Source organism: Trichoplusia ni, chromosome 18, assembly GCF_003590095.1.
Source record: "Trichoplusia ni isolate ovarian cell line Hi5 chromosome 18, tn1, whole genome shotgun sequence".
Classification (NCBI taxonomy): Eukaryota; Metazoa; Arthropoda; class Insecta; order Lepidoptera; family Noctuidae; genus Trichoplusia; species Trichoplusia ni.
Genome location: NC_039495.1, coordinates 6,802,509 through 6,822,874, shown reverse-complemented (window position 1 = coordinate 6,822,874; position 20,366 = coordinate 6,802,509). Strand labels below are relative to the sequence as shown.

The 20,366-nt window shown below is 34.9% G+C and overlaps 1 protein-coding gene and 1 long non-coding RNA gene across 5 annotated transcripts; one reads left to right on the top strand and one right to left on the bottom strand.

The window, feature by feature from the left end:
• Positions 1–953: 953 nt before the first annotated feature.
• On the top strand, positions 954–20,159 carry LOC113502751 (DNA ligase 1). 4 transcript variants are annotated; one of them, XM_026884410.1, is made up of 13 exons: positions 961–1,106; positions 4,490–4,688; positions 11,654–12,354; positions 12,464–12,629; positions 14,952–15,162; positions 15,499–15,793; positions 16,149–16,252; positions 16,459–16,771; positions 17,110–17,316; positions 17,598–17,708; positions 18,030–18,181; positions 18,593–18,800; positions 19,198–20,159. In XM_026884410.1, the coding sequence occupies exons 2-13, from the start codon at positions 4,496–4,498 to the stop codon at positions 19,393–19,395; spliced, it is 2,859 nt and encodes a 952-aa protein (XP_026740211.1). In that variant the 5' UTR covers positions 961–1,106; positions 4,490–4,495; the 3' UTR covers positions 19,396–20,159. The 4 variants fall into 4 exon arrangements, with proteins under 4 accessions (XP_026740213.1, XP_026740211.1, XP_026740210.1 ...); XM_026884409.1 differs by having other exon boundaries at positions 961–1,152; XM_026884411.1 differs by having other exon boundaries at positions 962–1,152; positions 15,499–15,778.
• LOC113502755 lies at positions 8,498–9,131 on the bottom strand. Its single transcript, XR_003401381.1, has 2 exons — positions 9,056–9,131; positions 8,498–8,857 (listed from the first exon to the last, which is right to left on the bottom strand). It is a non-coding gene; the product is annotated as an uncharacterized LOC113502755 (long non-coding RNA).
• Positions 20,160–20,366: the final 207 nt, after the last annotated feature.

The window sequence follows — 20,366 nt, the reverse complement described above, 5'->3', positions numbered from 1 at the left end:
CCGGGACATCTCTGGGAGCGGTGCTTACGTCACCAGGGAGCGTCCCGGACGTGCGGCGCCATCTTTGATATACTCTTAGGACGTAATTTATACACGTATTCAAATTTGGAACAATCAATCTTGAATTTTGGCCGTCTTTTTTTATTGATGTAACGAATGATAGGTAGATTGAATTAATATTATTTTAGAAGAACAAAGAGCTACCTCTTTTTAAGCAGTCTATTTTTTTCATTGTTATTGTTTTCTTACGAAGGAAATATTAGTACCCAAAAGTTCTGCATTTGTATTGTGAAATGTGTTAGGAACTCTACACTAATTGTAACGTATGAGCGCAGTATTTGATTGTCCTGCGCTCATACGCGTTCCTCTGTTAATAAAAACGAAACTGCTTAATGAACTTTCTCTAAAAAACCTTAACCCGTATTAGAATTGTTACCAGCGCCAATGTAGTTTGATTAACCCCTTGATTGCTACCGTCTCTTTCGTTTTATCTATCCAGAGATCCATAGAAAAGGCAAAATACACAAATTACTATGAAATAATCCATTTTTTTTCAGAAGAAATCCTCCTTATACGTAAAACATAAAAATAATTTAAAAATCATAAAATTCAGTTTGTATTTACAAAACACATTCAATAAATACCTAATTAAATAGATAAGACTTTAACATTAATCAGGCATCAAAACAGTTGTTTTCATTGATAAGCACGATGATCGATATTGAATATATCTTTAATTTTACAGTGATTGATAAAAACGAATGGCAAAAATGTTGCAACCTCTTTATGCCTTAAAAAAAAAAGGAAAATGGAAACACCAAATTCTGTTGCGCAGATATTTAATTCAGTGATTCCCTCCAATCGTAAACGTTGTCCACCTCACAAGTGCAGACCTACCCGTGTCCGTATGTACACAGTACACTAGTAGAATGCTCATGGTACACGCCGTTTAGACGCACCTATTTATAAGTTCCAGAGGAACTTCACAGATGAAATTCCGATAGTCGCGCGCTACCCGCGATCCCGGCCTTACGTCCCCAAAATATCCGGAACATTAATTAAAAGTAAAATATGATTTGATTGAGTGACGTTTGGTGTTCATAGCAGTGCGTATATTTGTGACATAGAAACATAACACACAACACGGACAATGTAAGATAATGTAGCTTTTGTTCACGCTGTCTATTTGCAGCTGATCGAAATAGGGCTGCGAAAAGTTAGCGAACTAGAATAGCGTGCGAAAAGTTCGGAATTCAGGTCTTGACGATTAAAAACACATAAAATTCTCTGTTATCGTAAATTTACTGTCTTTTATACAATTTGATGTAAATTAAAATCTTTTGCAAGCTTTTATTTGAAGTCAAAATGTGTGCTAACGAAAAGAGCGCCTGAACTTTTAATTATTTTGCAACGGTTTATTAAAATAATATTTTTGCACATCTATAGTGTTTGATAAGCTCGTTATCATACTATAGTAGACCTTGTTAGATAATTATAATTAATAAAAGATAACTAAGGAGGATAATACAACAAAAAGCATGGAAACGACACGTAGAGCATTAAAAAGAAAATCAACTTTCTAAGTCAAATAATTTGGAGTGTATTGAAGCTCACCTTAGAGGTTATAATATGTAAAATATAAATATTTAAAGTTAGTTCACTTTTGTCCAGATTTATGAGGTTTTAAAAAAGAAACGTACGGTCGACGATATGCCGTTAAATTACTAAAAATATCAACTGACTTTAAAGTTTATTTCTTGTACCTGCTTTTACATATATTATTTTCTGAAACACCTGTAAATATAGTCGTAAACATATTTATGTAGTTAATGCGTTCTATTTGAGTAAAATAATTGTGACTTGTAAGTTATACAATACGAAAGAGAATTCAGCAGCAATGACATTAAATTTGAAGCTAATTAACATTTCATACTTTCATACTTTTTCGTGTACTATCTCAGTCAAAATTCACAAAAATATGTCGTAGATAGTGAACATTTACCTAGTCATTTTAAATGTGACATAAATTTATAGCTTTTAAAAGGTAAGGACTATATGCCAGAACTAAACACCCACTTGATTTTCAAATTACTTGTTGAAATAAAAATGGTACATAATATACTTTTAAATCTACAAATTTTGTTTAATAGAATGAAAGTATTATTTATTGTTTATCATATTAGACATTGTGAAAAGTAAATATGTTCCTAGCTTTTTTATATTGAACAATAATTGAATTGAATTAATAACAAGACGTCTTGGTTTTGAATTCGTTACCGATAGAATCAAATTAAAAAGAGTTTTACTTTAATTTTCAAAATTCGATTAAGTCTTAGAAACCATGAAACTCTTACAAATATTTTCAGTAGCCTACTTTCATTTTTTTTTTCTAGTTTAGTGTCAGTAATGTTAAGTAGTTGATGTTTTGCCAGCCTATTTTTTTATAGGTATGAATGACCCACTTTTCATTCAGCCTCTGTTTAAAATCTGTGCTTGCACTTGACTCTCAGAGATTTAAAAGAAATTTATAGTTTTCTAAGTATGGTTTATGTAGAAATAATAAAATGGTTTTAATTTATTTACGTAATAAATAATGTAAATTTTATCTTTATGAACTTTATAAGATTGTTACAAAATAAAAATAATTAAACATTGAAACTTTTCTACTATAACTTTGTTTGCAGAATAATCACCGTAATGCGCAGTAAATAGTTATACGTACAGTTTTCTAGTATTTTGTGTATTACAAATCAAAACACTTATCTCCAAATAACTTAGAATTTTAACTAAAAAGAAATCAGTAGACTCACAAGCATCTCACAACTATAAACATTAAAATAACTGCTGATGACTCAACAGATATGGCATTCGGCAAACAGCAGAAACAATAATAACGTAGATTTAACACCACCAACTGTTCCGTACACTCATCCCCACATAACCTAAAACTTCTAAGATAACTGCGACTTTATTACGAAAAGCATAAGGTCGATTTTGATACGTTGATAATGAACTTGTGTGGTGGAGTGTTAAACTGGCATATGACGGGTGTGCGTTAAAAATATCTAATCTTGTTGAATGAATGGAAGCGGCGTTTGGCAAAAATCAAACAGCTGCTATATTTGTTTAGTTTTTAACACTATTATGATGAATTTTATGCAACATATCTCATAGCTCGATATAGATTTTGGATGCGTTGAGGCTAGGTCAATAGGACGTTAACAAAAGTATCAAGAAGTTTCGGTGTTTAGGGGTTATATTTTACGGTGAAGTATAGAAGGAATACTAACACGTAGCGTGATGATTTGCAACTATATAGTGTGCTATCACTGTTCCACAATCGCGATATTATTCCTCATAGAGCTATTGTTTCTTCATAGAGTTTTTTTTTAATTCTCATTCTGACCCTTTTTGATCAATTTCTCTCGATTCTATCATCGTTTTTTAAAAAGAGTCCTTTATTCAGATATGGATCATTTCCATGAAATTTAATTTAATCATTCTACAAATAGGATGTATATACTTTTATAATTTTTATATATCTTTTTTAGAAAGCTGAAGTAGGTATTTCCTGCTAACCTTGAAATTAAAGACAAAATCTCAGGGGGCAGTTTCTTTTTCAAAGTCACGGAGGTGTTATACATATAGCAACTTTAATCAATTAAACAATATGACATTGAAAACAATCTAAAATTGATATCACACTATCAACAGTATTAAAAAAATACCTAAACATTCATTAATAAAAATTGCTTAAACATTTTCAAATATTGCGTAAATACCTGATTACGCATACTTAGATCGCAATATGATTGGCGGATTAGAGAAATGAATAAACAAAAATAGTGAAAATAATTGATGGCTTTAGCTGGGGAAGTCCCTTATCTAACCGAATGTGGCTAATTAAGTATCGATGGAATTAAAGATCAATGTGTATTATACTTAGATTAAGATAAGTATTTAGGTACCTAATGAATATCGCACTGGTTGATCAAGCTCGCCTAAGCATGACTTACATTATGGAATATTGGAATTATTATGTACTTTTAATACAAATTGATACAATACGTTGGTCTACACAAGCAGTAACCGTTTGTTAATAATATTTTTATTTGACCAAATGACAGCTATTTTGCGTTAAATTAAAAAAAATTATCAACAAAATCAGTTCATAGTGTACGAAGTTGTGAGGTCAAATAGAAAAAGAAATAACGACTATGAATATTTTATTACAAAAGAGTATTAATAAAGAAATAGGAGTTGTTTCAAAACAATTAGGCCGTTTTCCAGGCACTTTTAAAACGCTATAGTTGCCCGGTTCCAAAGTGTTATAAGAACTTTGGAATAACACTTTTCCTGCCGGTTCTACTCTATATGAGTAGCAGTGTAGAACCGGTAGGAAACTCAATACGCAAAACACACAAACAGACATAAAACAATCACATCTTCACTTCCCTTCACATAATTTCATCACCGTTTCCTGCCCCAGATCACCATGCCAATCGGTAACGTGAGTAAGGACAGCGGGCCTCGGCGGGAGAGCTTTAGGCCGCCCTGGGTCAAGGAGAAGGATGTGGAGGCACCTCCTTCTTGGATGCAGAAGAAACTGAAGCCAGTCGAGAGCACCACGAAGACTGTGCCCGTGGAGGTCGAGACGCCGGTAGCGACGCCCGCCAAGACTTTGAAACGTAAGTACATAATTTGTTGTTTTACGTGGTTACTCAAATTTGCTTTAATTTACGCATTGGGTGCTTAAAACCCCCTACACTAAATTGTGGACAAGAGGTGAAACTATATGCGGCGTAGAGCGATATCTCTCTTCAAGAACTGTAATCATTTTACTTTAAAACTTGGCGGTAGACTCCGGTGTCTATGATATAAGTTAACGCAATAAGCCTACTAGAAAGAATCTCTGTTTTAAAACACTTGGCGCCATATTGCCCATATTCATATCATGCTGTCATTGCCATCGTAAGTTGAATGTTGAAGTAAATAGACATAAGAGAATAATTAAGAGTTAAGAGTTAACTAAGAATTAGTGAGAGTTAGTTTAACACTAACTTAATAATACTTATTGTTATAAAATTAAATTAAATCATTTTCTGCAAGCTTTAATCGACATTTCCTATCTGACTATCCTGAGAAGAAATGTCGAAACAAACTCAGTTATTAAAAATACACTTCTTTATGAAAATTACTAACTAATGCTAAAAAAAATCGTAGTAAATAGTTGCCAGATGGTCATCATTCTTAGCTCGTGTCAGTCTACGTAACACACATTACTATGAAAAGCGCGCAAATGTCCCAGATTTTAGTTCTTCCTGGACTTACTGCCAGTTGCGAAACTATGAAATAATGTTAATGATAGTAGAGAGGAAAGTTCATGAAGTGTTGTGAATAATGTGTCTAGATACTCGGTATTCTTTATAATCAGGCGCGTTTTCTAGCAACCACACAACCATCTGGTGGTTGCTGGTCATAACACGTCTTTTTTTTTAAGGTGGGGGAATCCTCATGGACACCCACTCCCTCGGGTAGGAAGGTAATGGGTAGTGACAGACATTTACAGACTAAACCTGAACCGCCGTGCTTCGTCATCCGCGTTTTTGTGTCGGTGTATGGTAATGCGAGTCAAAACGCCTCGTGCCTCAAGACCACGGTACCTACTATGCAATGTCAATGTGATATTCTAGTGATCCGTGCCTGTTACTAGTTTCTGTTAGAGCTTTTGTTTCCGGGGTGATATGTTAATGACTTCAACCATCTTTGAGGGCGAGGGGACCAATTTTCCCTCTAAACGATGGTTTTTTTTCCAATAGCTTATCTAAAAAATATATATTGCGATACTAGCCCACCAGAGCAATGTGCAAAAGAACACGTGCGGACTTATATTATTATCATAACATGAATGTAATGCCTCATTACACATTAAAGTGACACTAGTCTTGTCTGCCAAGTCCCCACCAAATCAGCGTGAAGTAATAAAAGCTAATTTCACACGACGCATCCGTTAACGGGGTACGTAACATTTATTTTGTGCAAAACTGGATTGTTTAGCTCCAGTCTATGAAGATACAGATAATTAAGACGTTACAACTTACTTTAATTGAATAGAACACAAGCCAATTATCCATGATTGAGTGAGTTGATTGATTTTTTTTTTCAGTTTTGATCCCCTTTCTTAAATTACTCCTAAGACTGTAGAAGAGTCCACAAAATTAGTATTTTTCTCATTAAGAAATATTGTTTTTCTCCAATCGAAACGTCTTTCGCAATAAAGAATTTATTCACTTGCACAAGACACCCTTACAAGCCCAAGAAACACACAAGAAAAACCCTAAAAGATACATACTTCTATTAATAGTCTGCGAGTATGACATTGAATGTTAGTAATAACAGTAATTACTCATAATTCGTAAATATCATCACCAAAAGGGCGACCACACAAACACACACCTGCATCTTTAAAATACAAATGTCTCATTCAAATATTAATAATTCATCTTATAAATACAATTCCTGTGTCATTATGTTAGATATCATGCGTCTCAGAAACGGATGGACTGATTTTAACCCCTCTTTTGCATCGAGTTTGTCGTGTCTGTCTATCAGTCTATCTCTCTGTGTCTCTGTGGTATTATGAGCCATATCTCCGGAGGGATTGAGCCATTATGCGATTTAGCTAATTATCATAGCTATATTCTTTTTTTCATGTCATAAACTTAATTCGTATGTAATGCTTTTTGCCTTCAAAATAATTAATATGGTAAAATAACATTTTGCTGCCCTACCTAGTATTACATACAATCAACTATTTATATAGTGTAATCACACATAAATTGCGTTGCTTTTGAATAATTTCATATACAATCTCGTGTGTGTGTATGTGTACGCCCACGGGATGAAGTTATTATCAGTAGTGACATGCATCCTGAGAATAGAATTTTCTTCGCTTATTATAATTATGTCTTTATATATGCTTCTGAACGTGTGTATGCCACTTATCACCTCTTAAACGGCTGGACCGATTTGATTTTTCTCTTGTATGCATTGACGCGCCTTGGGTGGTTTTAATTCATAAATAAGCTCGGTAGCTTACCGGATGAAAATGTATCCATTTTATATACTTCTAAGTTTATATATTTCTTTGGCTAGAAAATCTTATATGTACTGAATTTAACGTAGACGTGCAAGTTTTCAATTTGGTAGGTAACAAAAAAGTAAGCTCTACACTTTGCTCTACATTTTCGATGGAAAGTGCATAGTTTTTTAATTCTTTTTTTTTAATACAAAAATCATTAAAAATTCTGTTTTGATAGAGTAAACCAACGTTATTCGTGCAATTAACGATAAATACCTTTAAACAAACAGCTAATACAGCTTACAGAAAGTAGCTAATATATTTATTTATTAAAACGTATTTTTTTACTAACCGTACCAACGAATGTCAAATGCAACAAATGGGTGCATGTGCACGTGCCATTCGTCACACGTCATTGTGTTACCACCGAGCTTAAAACTTAGGCCGCGTTCACACCAAACGTATAGTCGGATTACGACTGAGAGCAAGCATTGGGCAATGACTGTATATTATGAAGTCACTATGTATCCAAAGTGTATTTTTACTAAACGATTCCTTTACTAAAGAATATCCTTGTGTCGTGGGAATAACAAACATTCAAGTCACAAGCATAAAGACACCCAGACCCAAATAAGCATTTGTAGATCACACCAAAGCTTGCGACAAGTCTCACACAGTGGGCGTGTCATGGCGTAGCGACATCATCAATCGGCTAGTAGCACAGTTTTTTTTTTGTTTTATATGGCTATTCACATTCTAATAGGAGCTTAGAGTAAGGCTATTGTCAATAGTTCACGCTCTGCTTTGAACACGCGATAATGTACGATCCCTATCGAAATTCAATAAGTAAACGTAATTTGCAATTTCCAAAAAAATAAAGATCGAATTTACGCTATGTGGTAACAGTCATAAATTTGTTGATGGATGACAAATAAATCTGGTTGATAATTTCCGGACGATCAAATCGTCTACCAGATCTTAAAGTACTTTATATAATCAAGGTTTTCCACGTCCACGCTCGCAATAATATTACTCTAAGCAAGTCCCCAAAGTCCTTTACAGTTGACTTTTATGCCTGATTGTACATTCACACATGTCATATTGCCGTATAATGTTCTCACCGAGTGTAGACTAAGCCGTAACGACCCGATGACCTAGAGATCGTTCAGGGGCGACTTTTATTACACACAGACAAAATTAAAAATGAACGGCCTTTGTTTATAGAGTTTTGTATTATTAACAGATGTTCTACTGGTATATCAGTTTCAGCGGTAGATTGATATTATTGATAATCCGTTGTCTTGGTATTAAAGTATTTAGCTATAGGTACGCGAAAATTGACATGTACTTAAATGCAATATGTAATGTTGTACTTTGCCTAAGTTATTAAGAAACAAAGTATATAAAAAACAATTATCGAATCAATACATTTATATAAGAATATCTATGACACAGTGTAGGTAGCAATAAACTGCCAAAGACTCCTTATCACTCCTCATTACAAAAATAATCGCCGCAGTAATCACCACTCAATACCAATTAATAGACTAATCACAAAATAATGTCAATAGGACAAGTGCAGAAGTTACGGAACAAAGTCCGCGCCTACCAAGGACTGCTATAAATAAAATGATATTTACACTTCATGAATATCAATATTTTCATGTCGACACATCGAGAAAACATGAAAAAACTTTTCATTTTTTTTTCATGATTTTTTTGTATTTGGCGCCATAAGTGACGTCACATCCGCAGCTGCGTGGGCGCCGGTAGCGTCTGCAAACAACGTTACATGATTTTAGTATTAGTTTTTGTTTTTTTTTACATCAAACGTAAATTAATCAGTTTGTCAGATGTGATTACGTCTCAAAACTAACTCTCCCATCAACTCCAAAAAAAATACATTTTGTGGTATGCTTGAATTAATTTTTTTTATGAAGTTTGATAAAAGCTTAGTTAAACATAATGTCATACCTGCTGCAGTAGATAGCGTTGTTTATCCTTACTAGCTGCTGCCCGCGACTTCGTCCGCGTGGTTAGAAGAAATAAGTTATGATTCATATCTACCCTATTTTTTCCACATTTTCCATTGTATCTTCGCTCCTATTAGTTATAGTTATAGCCTAAAACCTTCCTCGATGAATGATCTATTGAACACAATAAGAATTTTTCAATTTGAACCAGTAGTTCCTGAGAACTCAGGACAACCAGACTTGGAACAAGCGGATCGAATCCGCGACATGAAGCGCACAAATTGTGATCTTAACCACTCGGCTATCCGTACAATGAATTATTATGCACCAATACAATTTTTAATAATAAGTAATAGTATTAAATAGCCATCAGTATACGAACTTTAGTAACCCAGATTTGTGAACGTATATGTGTTCCATTTTAGTTCTGTTTATAAATTGGATTCAAGATTTATCTAATAGCTTCATGGTTACATAACAAACTATGTCAGTACGTTACAATGGTGAAAGATATTATAAAAGAAACGTTAGTTTATAATGGAAATGACGCGAAAAATTAAAAATATGAGGTAACAAAAAAATTGTAGTTCCACTGAAAATTGGCTCGCATTTAGAGATTAAAAGCGATTAAAATGTATTCTACTACATGTAGATCGTGTCCTTGTTTTGTTTTTATTTCATAAAACTCGCTTTTAGATATTCTACACAAGGAAGCTAAGAAGGTTGGTAACTAAAACTGAAAGAAAAAAAGCAAGTTTCCCTAAAGTTTTCTTCTAACGCTCCAGCAGAAAGCAATATTTCACAGTGCATAATATTTGTGACTGTTTATTTGTGGGAATGCTACATATGTGTAAGTATATGACGTCAACCACCTGACCGAAGCTTTGGCAGGAGACACGAGCTCTGAATAATTGACTCTCCGAATCCGTTCACAAGTTTCTTAGTCTGGAGTTCGGTACGAAGTGACGCGTGTTCCGAAGGAGACTACGCATTTCACAACAGTATTATTCCGGATTTCGTTTGAATATAACTAGTGTATGACTAGTGAAAACTGTGATTTTAAAGTGAAACAATTTTAAGTGACGAGTGCTAATATACGGTAAATAAAAGTCTAAGCATGCCTCGTGTTTACATGACAGTGCAATAAAGATGTGCTATTGAAAATAAAAATCTGTCTGCATACGATCGTGCTATAAAATCGGATATTACGTTTTAATGATCCTAATATTTCCGGCCGAGCTTCAAGCTTGTACGTAGTAACACTAGACAATGTAACGTCATATAAACAATCAATTCGGAGATTGAATTTAGCTTTTATATGTTTAATGTTAATGTGGAGCAACGTAAACATTTGCAAATGCAATTTTTTGGCGAAAATGTTTTAGTTGAGCCAGCTTTACTCGTCGAAATAAATTTTATAAAAAAATAAAGTAGGCGTATTAAAAACAAAGCGATTAATCACAAGTTAAAATAAAAATGGAATTGAAAATGTTGTGCGGTCGTTCGTGTGACGTGTTAAAACGTCGGCGTTGTTAAGGAGATATTTCGAGCACACGACGCCGTCCATTCGCGATATTTTTAGAGAGGGCAGACTTTTTACAAAATAAACCGAGTTGTTGGGGTTAGCGGCTGATTTATAAGAGTTCTACTTAAAATTAAACGGTACATCGCTTGTTTTAAAACGACACGCAGACGCAGCAGATAATTCAAAAACTGTTTTAACTGAGAGGCTTTCAAATGTTTCATATTTTTACTACAAGAGGCTTAAGCCAATATTTAGAATGAAGTCCAAGTATTTTTTTGGACAGTCTACAAGATTGTTTATAATATCTGCAACAATAAATTATCAAGTACTCAATTACCTAGTTGGCGCCAAAACGACTTGGGCTTCTCAAATTAACAATAAGTGATTTATCCTAGATTTAGGAGTATTTAGTAAAATGTCTCGCGACTACAATAAATTTTCCGTATTCGCTTGGCCATCTAATAGGGAATTTGACATGTAATCACGCTAAAATAGCGAAGGTCGCCATCTTGGCAAACGCCATGTTTATTTACGTCCGAATGCTATGAAACTGCACCGCGTCGGGGCCGCAACACGTGCTCCCATCAATTTCACTGTTCCTACATAATTTCTTTAAGTTTTACTCATATTATTAAGGGCAATAGTACTTTTTTAACGCACTTATAAAACTAATTATAGAGCTGTCTTTCTGCCAACGATTCCGACTACATTCCGGATTGTAATCTAGAAAATTACTCACCTACATCTATAGGTATTCATATATAAATTATAAAAATCCCGCTTCTAGAATTTGATTCTGCAGATTTTGTATCCAAATATTTGTCTTATAAATATATTTCTTGGATATCATACGAAAATTTTATCGCGCCTCTAGCTAAGTACTCACCGTCTGAAGTTTCATTTTTGTAGCAGGTTTATTTATTGACGAATCGATGAAATATCGACGCAACATATATTTCCAACAATTATTAACTACGAAATAATATAATTACTAGTCTAGCTATTAAATAAAAATTAAGTTAAGACTATATTTTTTTAACATAATAATCACACACATTGTTGATTTCATTACAGCTGCGCTAAAAAAACAAACAACAATCAAAGACAAAGCAGAGAACGGAGTCGCCGCACCAGTAGAAGAGAAGCTTGTCAAGCCTTCAGCAGCCAAACAAGCGGACCAGGCATCAAAACCAGCTGAAGAAAAACCTAGATTCACCAAACCAGCCCTTAAAAGTGCTCTCAAGTCCGAAGATAAAGGAACAGAAAGACCAACACTTAAAAGTGTTCGAACAATTGATGATAAAGCTAAAGAAAAGTCAGTGACTATAGTCGATAAGAAACCAGAAAGGAATGGTCCTAGTAAAGCAAATAGCACGGTAAATGACAAGGTTGCCGAGAAAAACTCTGTCGCAAGCAAAGACGTTAAACCTGTAACAAAAGTTCTTAACGATAAGGTGTCGAAATCAGTTCCCGAGAAACCAATTTTGAAAGGTTTTGAAGACGTCGTAATCAAACCCATTGAAAAAGAACCTAAGCGTTTCGTTTCAAAGCCAGAAGCGAAGCCTGCAGTTACTCCAAAAGTTGAAGTTAAGCCTCCAGTGACTACAAAAGTTGAGGCCAAGCCGGCAGTGACCCCAAAAGTCGAAGCCAAGCCTGCAGTCACTCCAAAAGTTGAACCAACGCCAAAAGTTGAACCAAAATCTATTGTCCCAGAAAAAGAAACTGAGGACAAAAAGATGGCCACCAAACCACCGCTAGAGAAGCCTTCTTCAAAGGTATTATATATTACATTTTAAATCTAATGAATAACTAACTGAAATCATCTAATTTGGTTGTTTTAAGTTGAATTAAATATCTAATATCTTAACATTTTCTTGGTTCCAGCTCCCACCGCGCAAACCGCCCATACAAAAACAACCGTCAAAAGATGACGTGCCGGTAAAGAAATGGCGAGACCCCCTGCATGAGCGTGTCAAGGAGAACATAGATAAGACCCTTAACAATGAGATACCTAAGGGCCACACGCTGACTAAGAATGAGAGTTTGAGAAGTGAGTACACAACACAATAATACTTTCAGACAAACACTATATAATTGGTCAACCACGTAATCTGGGTGCTTAGGATTGTGTTATTGGTAAACGAAAGGAAATTCTCTTTCTGAAGATCAATTTGATCTTTACTTCGTCGTCGATCAAGACTAGAATTTGTAATAACTTTCATCAAGGACACATAGGTTTGTTCTTAGATGTTTCATGGAAAGCTCTTACAATAGTAGACCAGCTACTAGATGAAAATGCTCGTAATATGATCATTCCTTTATAAATTATCGAAATAAACTTCGCACCCTGACTCAGTGTCGACCTTACAGCAATTAATAACAAAGTAATTAATAGAGACAGAATTGTGCCCATTCTATTAAGATCGCAATCAGAAATAGAAATTAAGTGACTAGTTCATGAGTCAATTGTATCAAGAATAGAGTGGACAAAGAGTTTTCTATTTGCTAAGTTGTGACATCAACATTGACACACTGGCTTTCTCGCTTATTATTAGCGATGGCTGGATCGCGTTCGATAGCAAGTGGCTGATCAATCTAGATCGACGTTGGCACTGTTTATTGTCTGATTGTAATGAGATTATTATTGTCAGATATGATTTTTATCTTTGGAATTATTTTTCCCTTATTTTTGTCTAGGATGGTGGTGAATGAATTTCATTAGTCAACTTTACGTGAATAGTGCTGTAATATAAAAAATATTGAAATATTGGCAACGTTGGCCATAAATGTTCATACTTTTTGAAGTAATAGTTTCCTGTTTTATGAGGAAGCACTAAAGAGAACACTAAATTTCGCCTAGAAAACACTCATTAAAACGAAATTCGTTGGTTTAATGTTTTTCTTCTTATTGTCATAGATAAAATCCTCGTTGCTTTATATTTATATGTTGCTATCATCTCCGGGCGTTTACACCTTAACGACTGAGATTAGCTTTCAGTCACAAAATGATAATCTTTGTACGTATTGGTCTTAAGACCAGCTCCTCGTCTTAAACGTATAGTATAGTATTCGTGGAAGCGTGACACCAAATTACACGGCGTCTAGCGCCGTCTCTCTTTAACTGCAATAGCATAACTTTCCAAAACAAATCCATATTCCATACGTACGTTCGAAGTAACTCCAGAAATATTTCTGTCCTTTTCAAGTGCTTCTCCTAGTCGCGTCGTTACCTTTTGATCTCTTGTATGCCAGACTAGTTTGTGGTCTAAATGCGATCCAAAATAGTATCGTCGAGTTCCGCATGCGTCGCGTGCGCAGATCAGGTGTAAATGCACCCATACCACAGTTAAGATGCAAACTTTCTGCACTACGAGTCTGCTCCGTGTTCAACAGTCGACTCGTGAAATATTTTGAGGGTTTCGTGGATTTTGTGCGTCTGTGTTTTGTGTGATAGTGGTTCTTGTGGATTGTTTTCTCGTGTGATCGGATTCGATTTCCACGATGGCTGAAACGGAGGACCCGCAAGGAAATTACTTTCAAGGTATTTTGTCTAGAGTGGACTGATGTACGTCGTATTGTAGGAACACAATATCAAATCGATCATCAATCATTTTCATAGATATAATTATAAAAAATATACAGTATCTTAGATATATGTATTTACCATTTAATATTTGTCTTATTAAAAAATGTGCGATTATTTTGTCCATCTACCTATATTTGTAAATTGAATTTCCTTAAGCAATATAATCAAATATGCAGAATTCATTTTTGGACATCCACCATGAACAAGACACTTTGGTCATAAAAAGAAACGAAGATATTAACTTTTTCTTTAAAATTTTATTTAGAGTCAAAACCAAAATAATATGCCTGAGTAGCAAACATACAAATGTTAATGTTCTCTCAGGACTGTATTAAAGCTATTTAAACCATTGTCAACTGTAATCACTTTCATGAATATTAGTAGATTTCGTTAATTGTTTTTACTAATTAACGATAAAACGATTACAGGGATAATTTATGCAATTATAACTGAAGAAATGTAGATATGTTGAAAATAAGAATGGTTAAGGAAAAGAGTTATAATAATTTCGAAGTACTATTCTAAAAACAAAATACATTAGTAATCCATACAAAATAACATTTAGGTAATAGAATAGAATATTTTTTTGTTTGTAAGAGTTGAGTATTGTTACACATTAACACAAACTTTTCGAAATCTTATCTACTTGGTTCGTCAAAAATTCCTACCAATGCAAAAGAAGTAATAAATCAATCATGAAAGCCTTCTCAAACAACAACACAATTTCGTACTTACAAACTGCTGGCAGTATTATGCACAAAATCTACCATTTCTCATCAAAACCAGGTCTGCTGAAGCCGGCCCCGCCGCCCATGCCACCGCCTTTACCGCCGAAGATGCCCCCACCGCCAGAGTTCAAAAAGGCCCCCGTAGATCCCGAGAAACTGAAGAGGCTGGAACAGCTGCGCAGCAGACCACGAAGGAGACCAGACTGGACAGATATGATGAAAGAGGTCGAGCAGGGAAAGAAACTGAAGCACGTTGTTTGTAACGACAGGTGAGGAAGTCATGACATCTTATTGGGTATAAGATTTTTAGATTGTGATTCTACCTTGGAGGTGAAGCGACCGAAAAATCGCTTCGTTGAAAAGACTGAGTAATTATGCTGAGAACGTTTGTCTATTTGATAGGTTCCTTAAGCACATCCCTCGCAACGCAAACCTGATCGAAACATTGAATCACGGTTGAATATTTTTGGGAATAATATTTTATTTTTTGTATTAAATAATGAATAAAGAATGTTTCGAAGGTGTAGTCTAAAGTTCCACCGGATAACACTAAATATATCCGAATTTCATTGCACCCTGATGATAAAATCTTTATAAATTTCCAGATCAAGCCCAATCATAACAACATCAACAGTTGTCAAAAACAAAGGACAGTTTATATTCGAATCAGAAAAGCCAAACTCACACAATGCTCTATTAAAAGAGATCTCCAAAGGTATTAAACTGAAGAAGACGAAGACTAACGATAGGAGTAAACCTAATCTCGAAGGTTTGAGGAAGTTCAGGAGACAGATGACGATCGAGGAGCAGGTTCAGAAGAGCATGTCGCAGGCGAACCTCGCGGCCTCGCCGTCTGGAGTCGGCCTAGCGGCGGGCGCAGCCGAGGCAAGTAGCACTCATGTATGTACACCACAATACACTTTACACTCACACCTAGAATATGGAGATACACTAACACAGAATAGACACGTAAGTTAAAATGTAGAATTAATTATAATGAAGTCAACAGAAGACTCTAAACATTTAAATTACACATAAGAAATTACATTCTTGCTAGCATAAGCTCTGATCCATTCGCTCAAATGTATATATGCGACATTTTGTTTTATCATGTCCCTTTCCTTGGATTTGTCATTGCAACTAATTTGAATGACTTGATCAGCGTCAACCTTTGCAGTAATGTCGAAGTCAATTAACAAAATAATACGGCTAATTAAACAGACATTTGATTATTTTCGATGGATGTCTATTTCAGATCCCAGTGCCACCAGAAGAGGAAGAGATCGATGAAATGGATGACATCGATAAGGTCAGAGACGATCTGCAATCAACCAAACAACTGTTGGCTATTGAGCTCAGGTGGGTGACCTTTCAATTAGTACTACATGTAATAAGAACTTCAGGAACCTGTAGTACGAGAGACTTGTCAATAAACATTTGTCGTAAATAATATATGTACCAAATATGATATTATACAACACAAGTGTAGTTTAATTATACTTTCTGAGTTATTTCTACACAAATTTGTCATATAAATAAATAAAAAATCATAATATCTTTCACAGAAACAAAGAAGCACAAGAAAGAGAAAACAAACGTCTCCTAACAAGGATACAGAACTTAGAAGCAGAGTTAGCAAGAGAGAGAGCTTTCATAAAACAAGAACAGCACAAGACAGTGATCTCAGTCACTGATGCTTACGATGAGAGACTAGTCAACAACCTAAAGATGGAAGTGGAGAAAGCTAAAGAAACTGCCGACAATTTGCAGAAACAGTATTTAGAAGCTGCAGAGGACAGGGACACAGCGCTAACAGACTTAGAAGAAGTGAAAAGACTGAACGCGGAGTTGCAGAAGAAGTTGGAACAGGCTATGGCGGTATTTATAATTTTCTTCTTGATTGTATTTGACAGCTATTGAATGAAATTTTCGATATTCGCGATTCGATCGTTTGTTAAAAAGTGTTTGTGCTTTGTCAGAAATCTAAGCTTTCTTATGGCAGAACGTATATATATTCATAAACTTTCCATACTCTTAACAAAAGAATTTACAAAAATCAAACGTGTAACGGTAAATTGAACCGGCTGAAGCTGGGTTCAGGATGATCTCTCTTCTCTCTCTACGTTATACATGAGCGAGCTAACTTAATCACGTAAGAACTGCAATGCTTTATAAAATAATGCTTCTCATAACGTGCTTTACTAACCAATTTGCAGAACAATAACGAAATTGAAAACCTTTACCAATCGGAGGAACCTTTGTCGTTCTACCAAAAGCGACAGCTGGATTTCGAAAAGGAATGCAGGTTGTTGGGTATTGAAGTGAACTCACCAGAGGCCGAAGCTTTGAGGAAAAGGCAGCATGACGCAAATAACAATGACGCTAAAACTGATAATGCTTATACTAACTCAGACGCTAGCGAGGTACGGCTTAAGTCCTATTTTGAATGCTCATTGGATCCCTACGTAGATATTAGGTTAAACTTGAATAAACAGATGAATACAACTAATTTCTTCCAAGTCTCTATTCACTAATAGATGTGCTTTTGCAAATTTCCTTACCTACATAAAAATATTAACATAACCATAACGATCATCTGGAATCCTTTATCCTTAGCCTTTTACCCCGAACAACAATTTAGTTATTTGCTTGCTTTGTTTTTCTTTCCATGACATGAAACTAATGACAATTTCAATACTTCCAGGGTATTATGCCAACAAGCGTGGGTTCGCGTCGCTCGAGTCACGCCATCAAACAGCTGTCCGTCACCAAAGACGACAGCTTCGAGGAAGAAGAGGAATCTGAAGCCGAAGAGGTCGGTTTATACCTTTAGGGAAAATTCACATTTAACAAAATTAAACTCTTAAAACCCATAAAATTCCATTCATCCACAAGTGACTATAGCGTTCGTCTAATAATAGCATGATCTTAATAAGTTCCAGAAATCAAAACACTATTTGCAGTCCTTAAGGTTTTTATAATTATGACGAAAAACGGTTATGAATTCTTGCACGCTTCAAATCTAGATCAATAAATGCATTAATAGATTTACAATTTGAAACGAAATCTGCAGAGGGAAAGAGCGAAATAAAAGAGAATTTGACATAAAAATACAAAATATTAAATAACATTCCAGGAGGAGAGCGAGGAGAAGAAGCAGAAACGACTGGAGAAGGAGGTCCGCAACATGAGGAACAAGATTCGTTACCTGAAGGAAAAGCAAGACCACATGAAGCGCGAGCGCATGGGCTTCAAGATGTCGCTCAAGAACCAGCAGGCCGCGCTCAAGTTAGTAGTTTTACTTACGCAAGTGTGCAACTAATCATATCCTTATCTTTGTAGTTGACCCGTAGGTAATAATAATAATACATACCATGACCCTCAAAAATGACGTAACTTTCTATTGGTAAAAGTATTTTAAAATAGGTTCAGTTGATCTAGAAATTGCTCCTTGGAACATCAGAAACTTCCTCTTAATTAAATAATATCTATTCGGAAATATAGAAGACGAGCGCAGTGTAAAACGACGATAGAATGCTCTTTTTACTTGTTTGGACGATGAACTAAATTCGTTGTCTCAAGTTTGATTCAAACCGCTTGAACGAACATTTTTTCAAAATAGTGTTAATTAAAATTCGCAGGCCTACATTCGACTTTTAAGCAAAAATCAATAAAACTACAATCTTACTACAATTACAGGGAGGAGAAACGAAAATACAAAGAGCTGAAACGCGAAGTCGACAAGATGGCGGCTATGATGAAGGAATGCGGTTCCGAGGACGATGATGAAGATGACGAGGACGAAGAGTCGGAGGAAGAGGAGAAGAAGTCGGAGTCAGAAGAAGAAACCGAGACTGAAACAGAACAGGACACTGAGAGTGAGACGGAGAGCGAGAGTGAACCAGAGGTAAGTTCATATCACGATAATTGTAATTAATAGATACGATATTACATATTCTACTAGGTAAGGTTTGTAATGGTTTAAAACTTTTCTTAGTTTCTCAACCTCATTTGAAAAGTAACAGAGGTATCATAAACCACAAGGGTGACTTATTATTGAGTATGACACTCGTTTCTGAATTTAATAGTTTTAAACAAAGTATATTATAAAGGAGAAATCGAAAACTTTCGGCAAAATCGAGCTAACACTAACACAAAATCGAGTACCATCTTGTATTAATCCAAGGTGTCAGCTACCTGCATAACAAAATTTCATCGAAATCTGTCAACCCGTTTGACCGCAAATGAGTAACAAAAACACTTACATACGTTCGCATTTATAATACCAGTGTTATATTTTCCAGGATGCGCCCTTACCAAACAAGAAGGATAATCTCACGAAACGGATGAAGCGACACGAGACGAGAGTCCACGCACTCAAGAAGGGCAACGCTCTCCTCATGGCCAACGTGGACCGTCTGAAGGATGACGTATTAAAACAGAGGGAGGAATCAGTAACCCTTCAGAAGGAACTCGACTCCCTCATCGACGATCTTGATTAGAATAGTACCTAAAATGCTTTTGTAATTTGAAACGCTACTTTCCTAACACTATTTTGTAATGATATACCAAAATTGACTTTATTTTTAGAAGCTTAAGGCATTAATTATGAATACCAGTACCAGGTTCTGTTTTTCGGTAAGATCGTTTTGATGAATGAAACAGCACTTAATAGTAACACAGATCTATTATACTTAATTTAAAATCAGAATGGTTATAATTTTAATTACTTGGCACTACCAGTGGTTGTTGTCAAGTGTTGCCTGTTCACAAAAACCTGCCACTTATATTTCTATCACGTAAAGCTGCAATTTATATGGAGAAGTTACCTATTAAGCAATGTAGATTAAACTCTATCAACAAGTGAAATAATCAAAACATATCTCTATTTAGATAGTCCAAGGATTAGAAAACATTTGTGTAGATAGTATAATTATCGAATGGTTTAATAGAACAGCCAATTAAACGATTAATTTAATTATGCTTATTAAAATTTTCATCTAATTTTTTCAAAATATGTTTGGCTAGTCTTTCAAAGTATTACTTCTTTTAATTGCCTATTCCCTTTGAATAATATTTATTATCCAATTTTATTGTAATTTACTACCATAACTATACTTCAAGATAATATTTATTTATTTACTTACTCATATTTGCTATCATGTGATTTGTACATAATGTTTTTTTTAAGTTTACTATTATTTTTAATGTATACATAATATTGTATTACCAAACGCCACAATAAACTTTTACACAATAATTTTAATTTTGCGACTTTTATTTTCATCCCTTGGTTCAAGAATCAAGGAACATATTTACATTTTACTCTACCAAGAATAAGTCGGGAACAATGCGTTGCTATCTCATTCAGACATCGCGGTGTTGTTACTGCTATGGAAATTAAATCTTATAAATGTCTTACAAATGCTTTTCTATCGTACTTATCTTACGTATCTTTTGTACTGCATTTCAA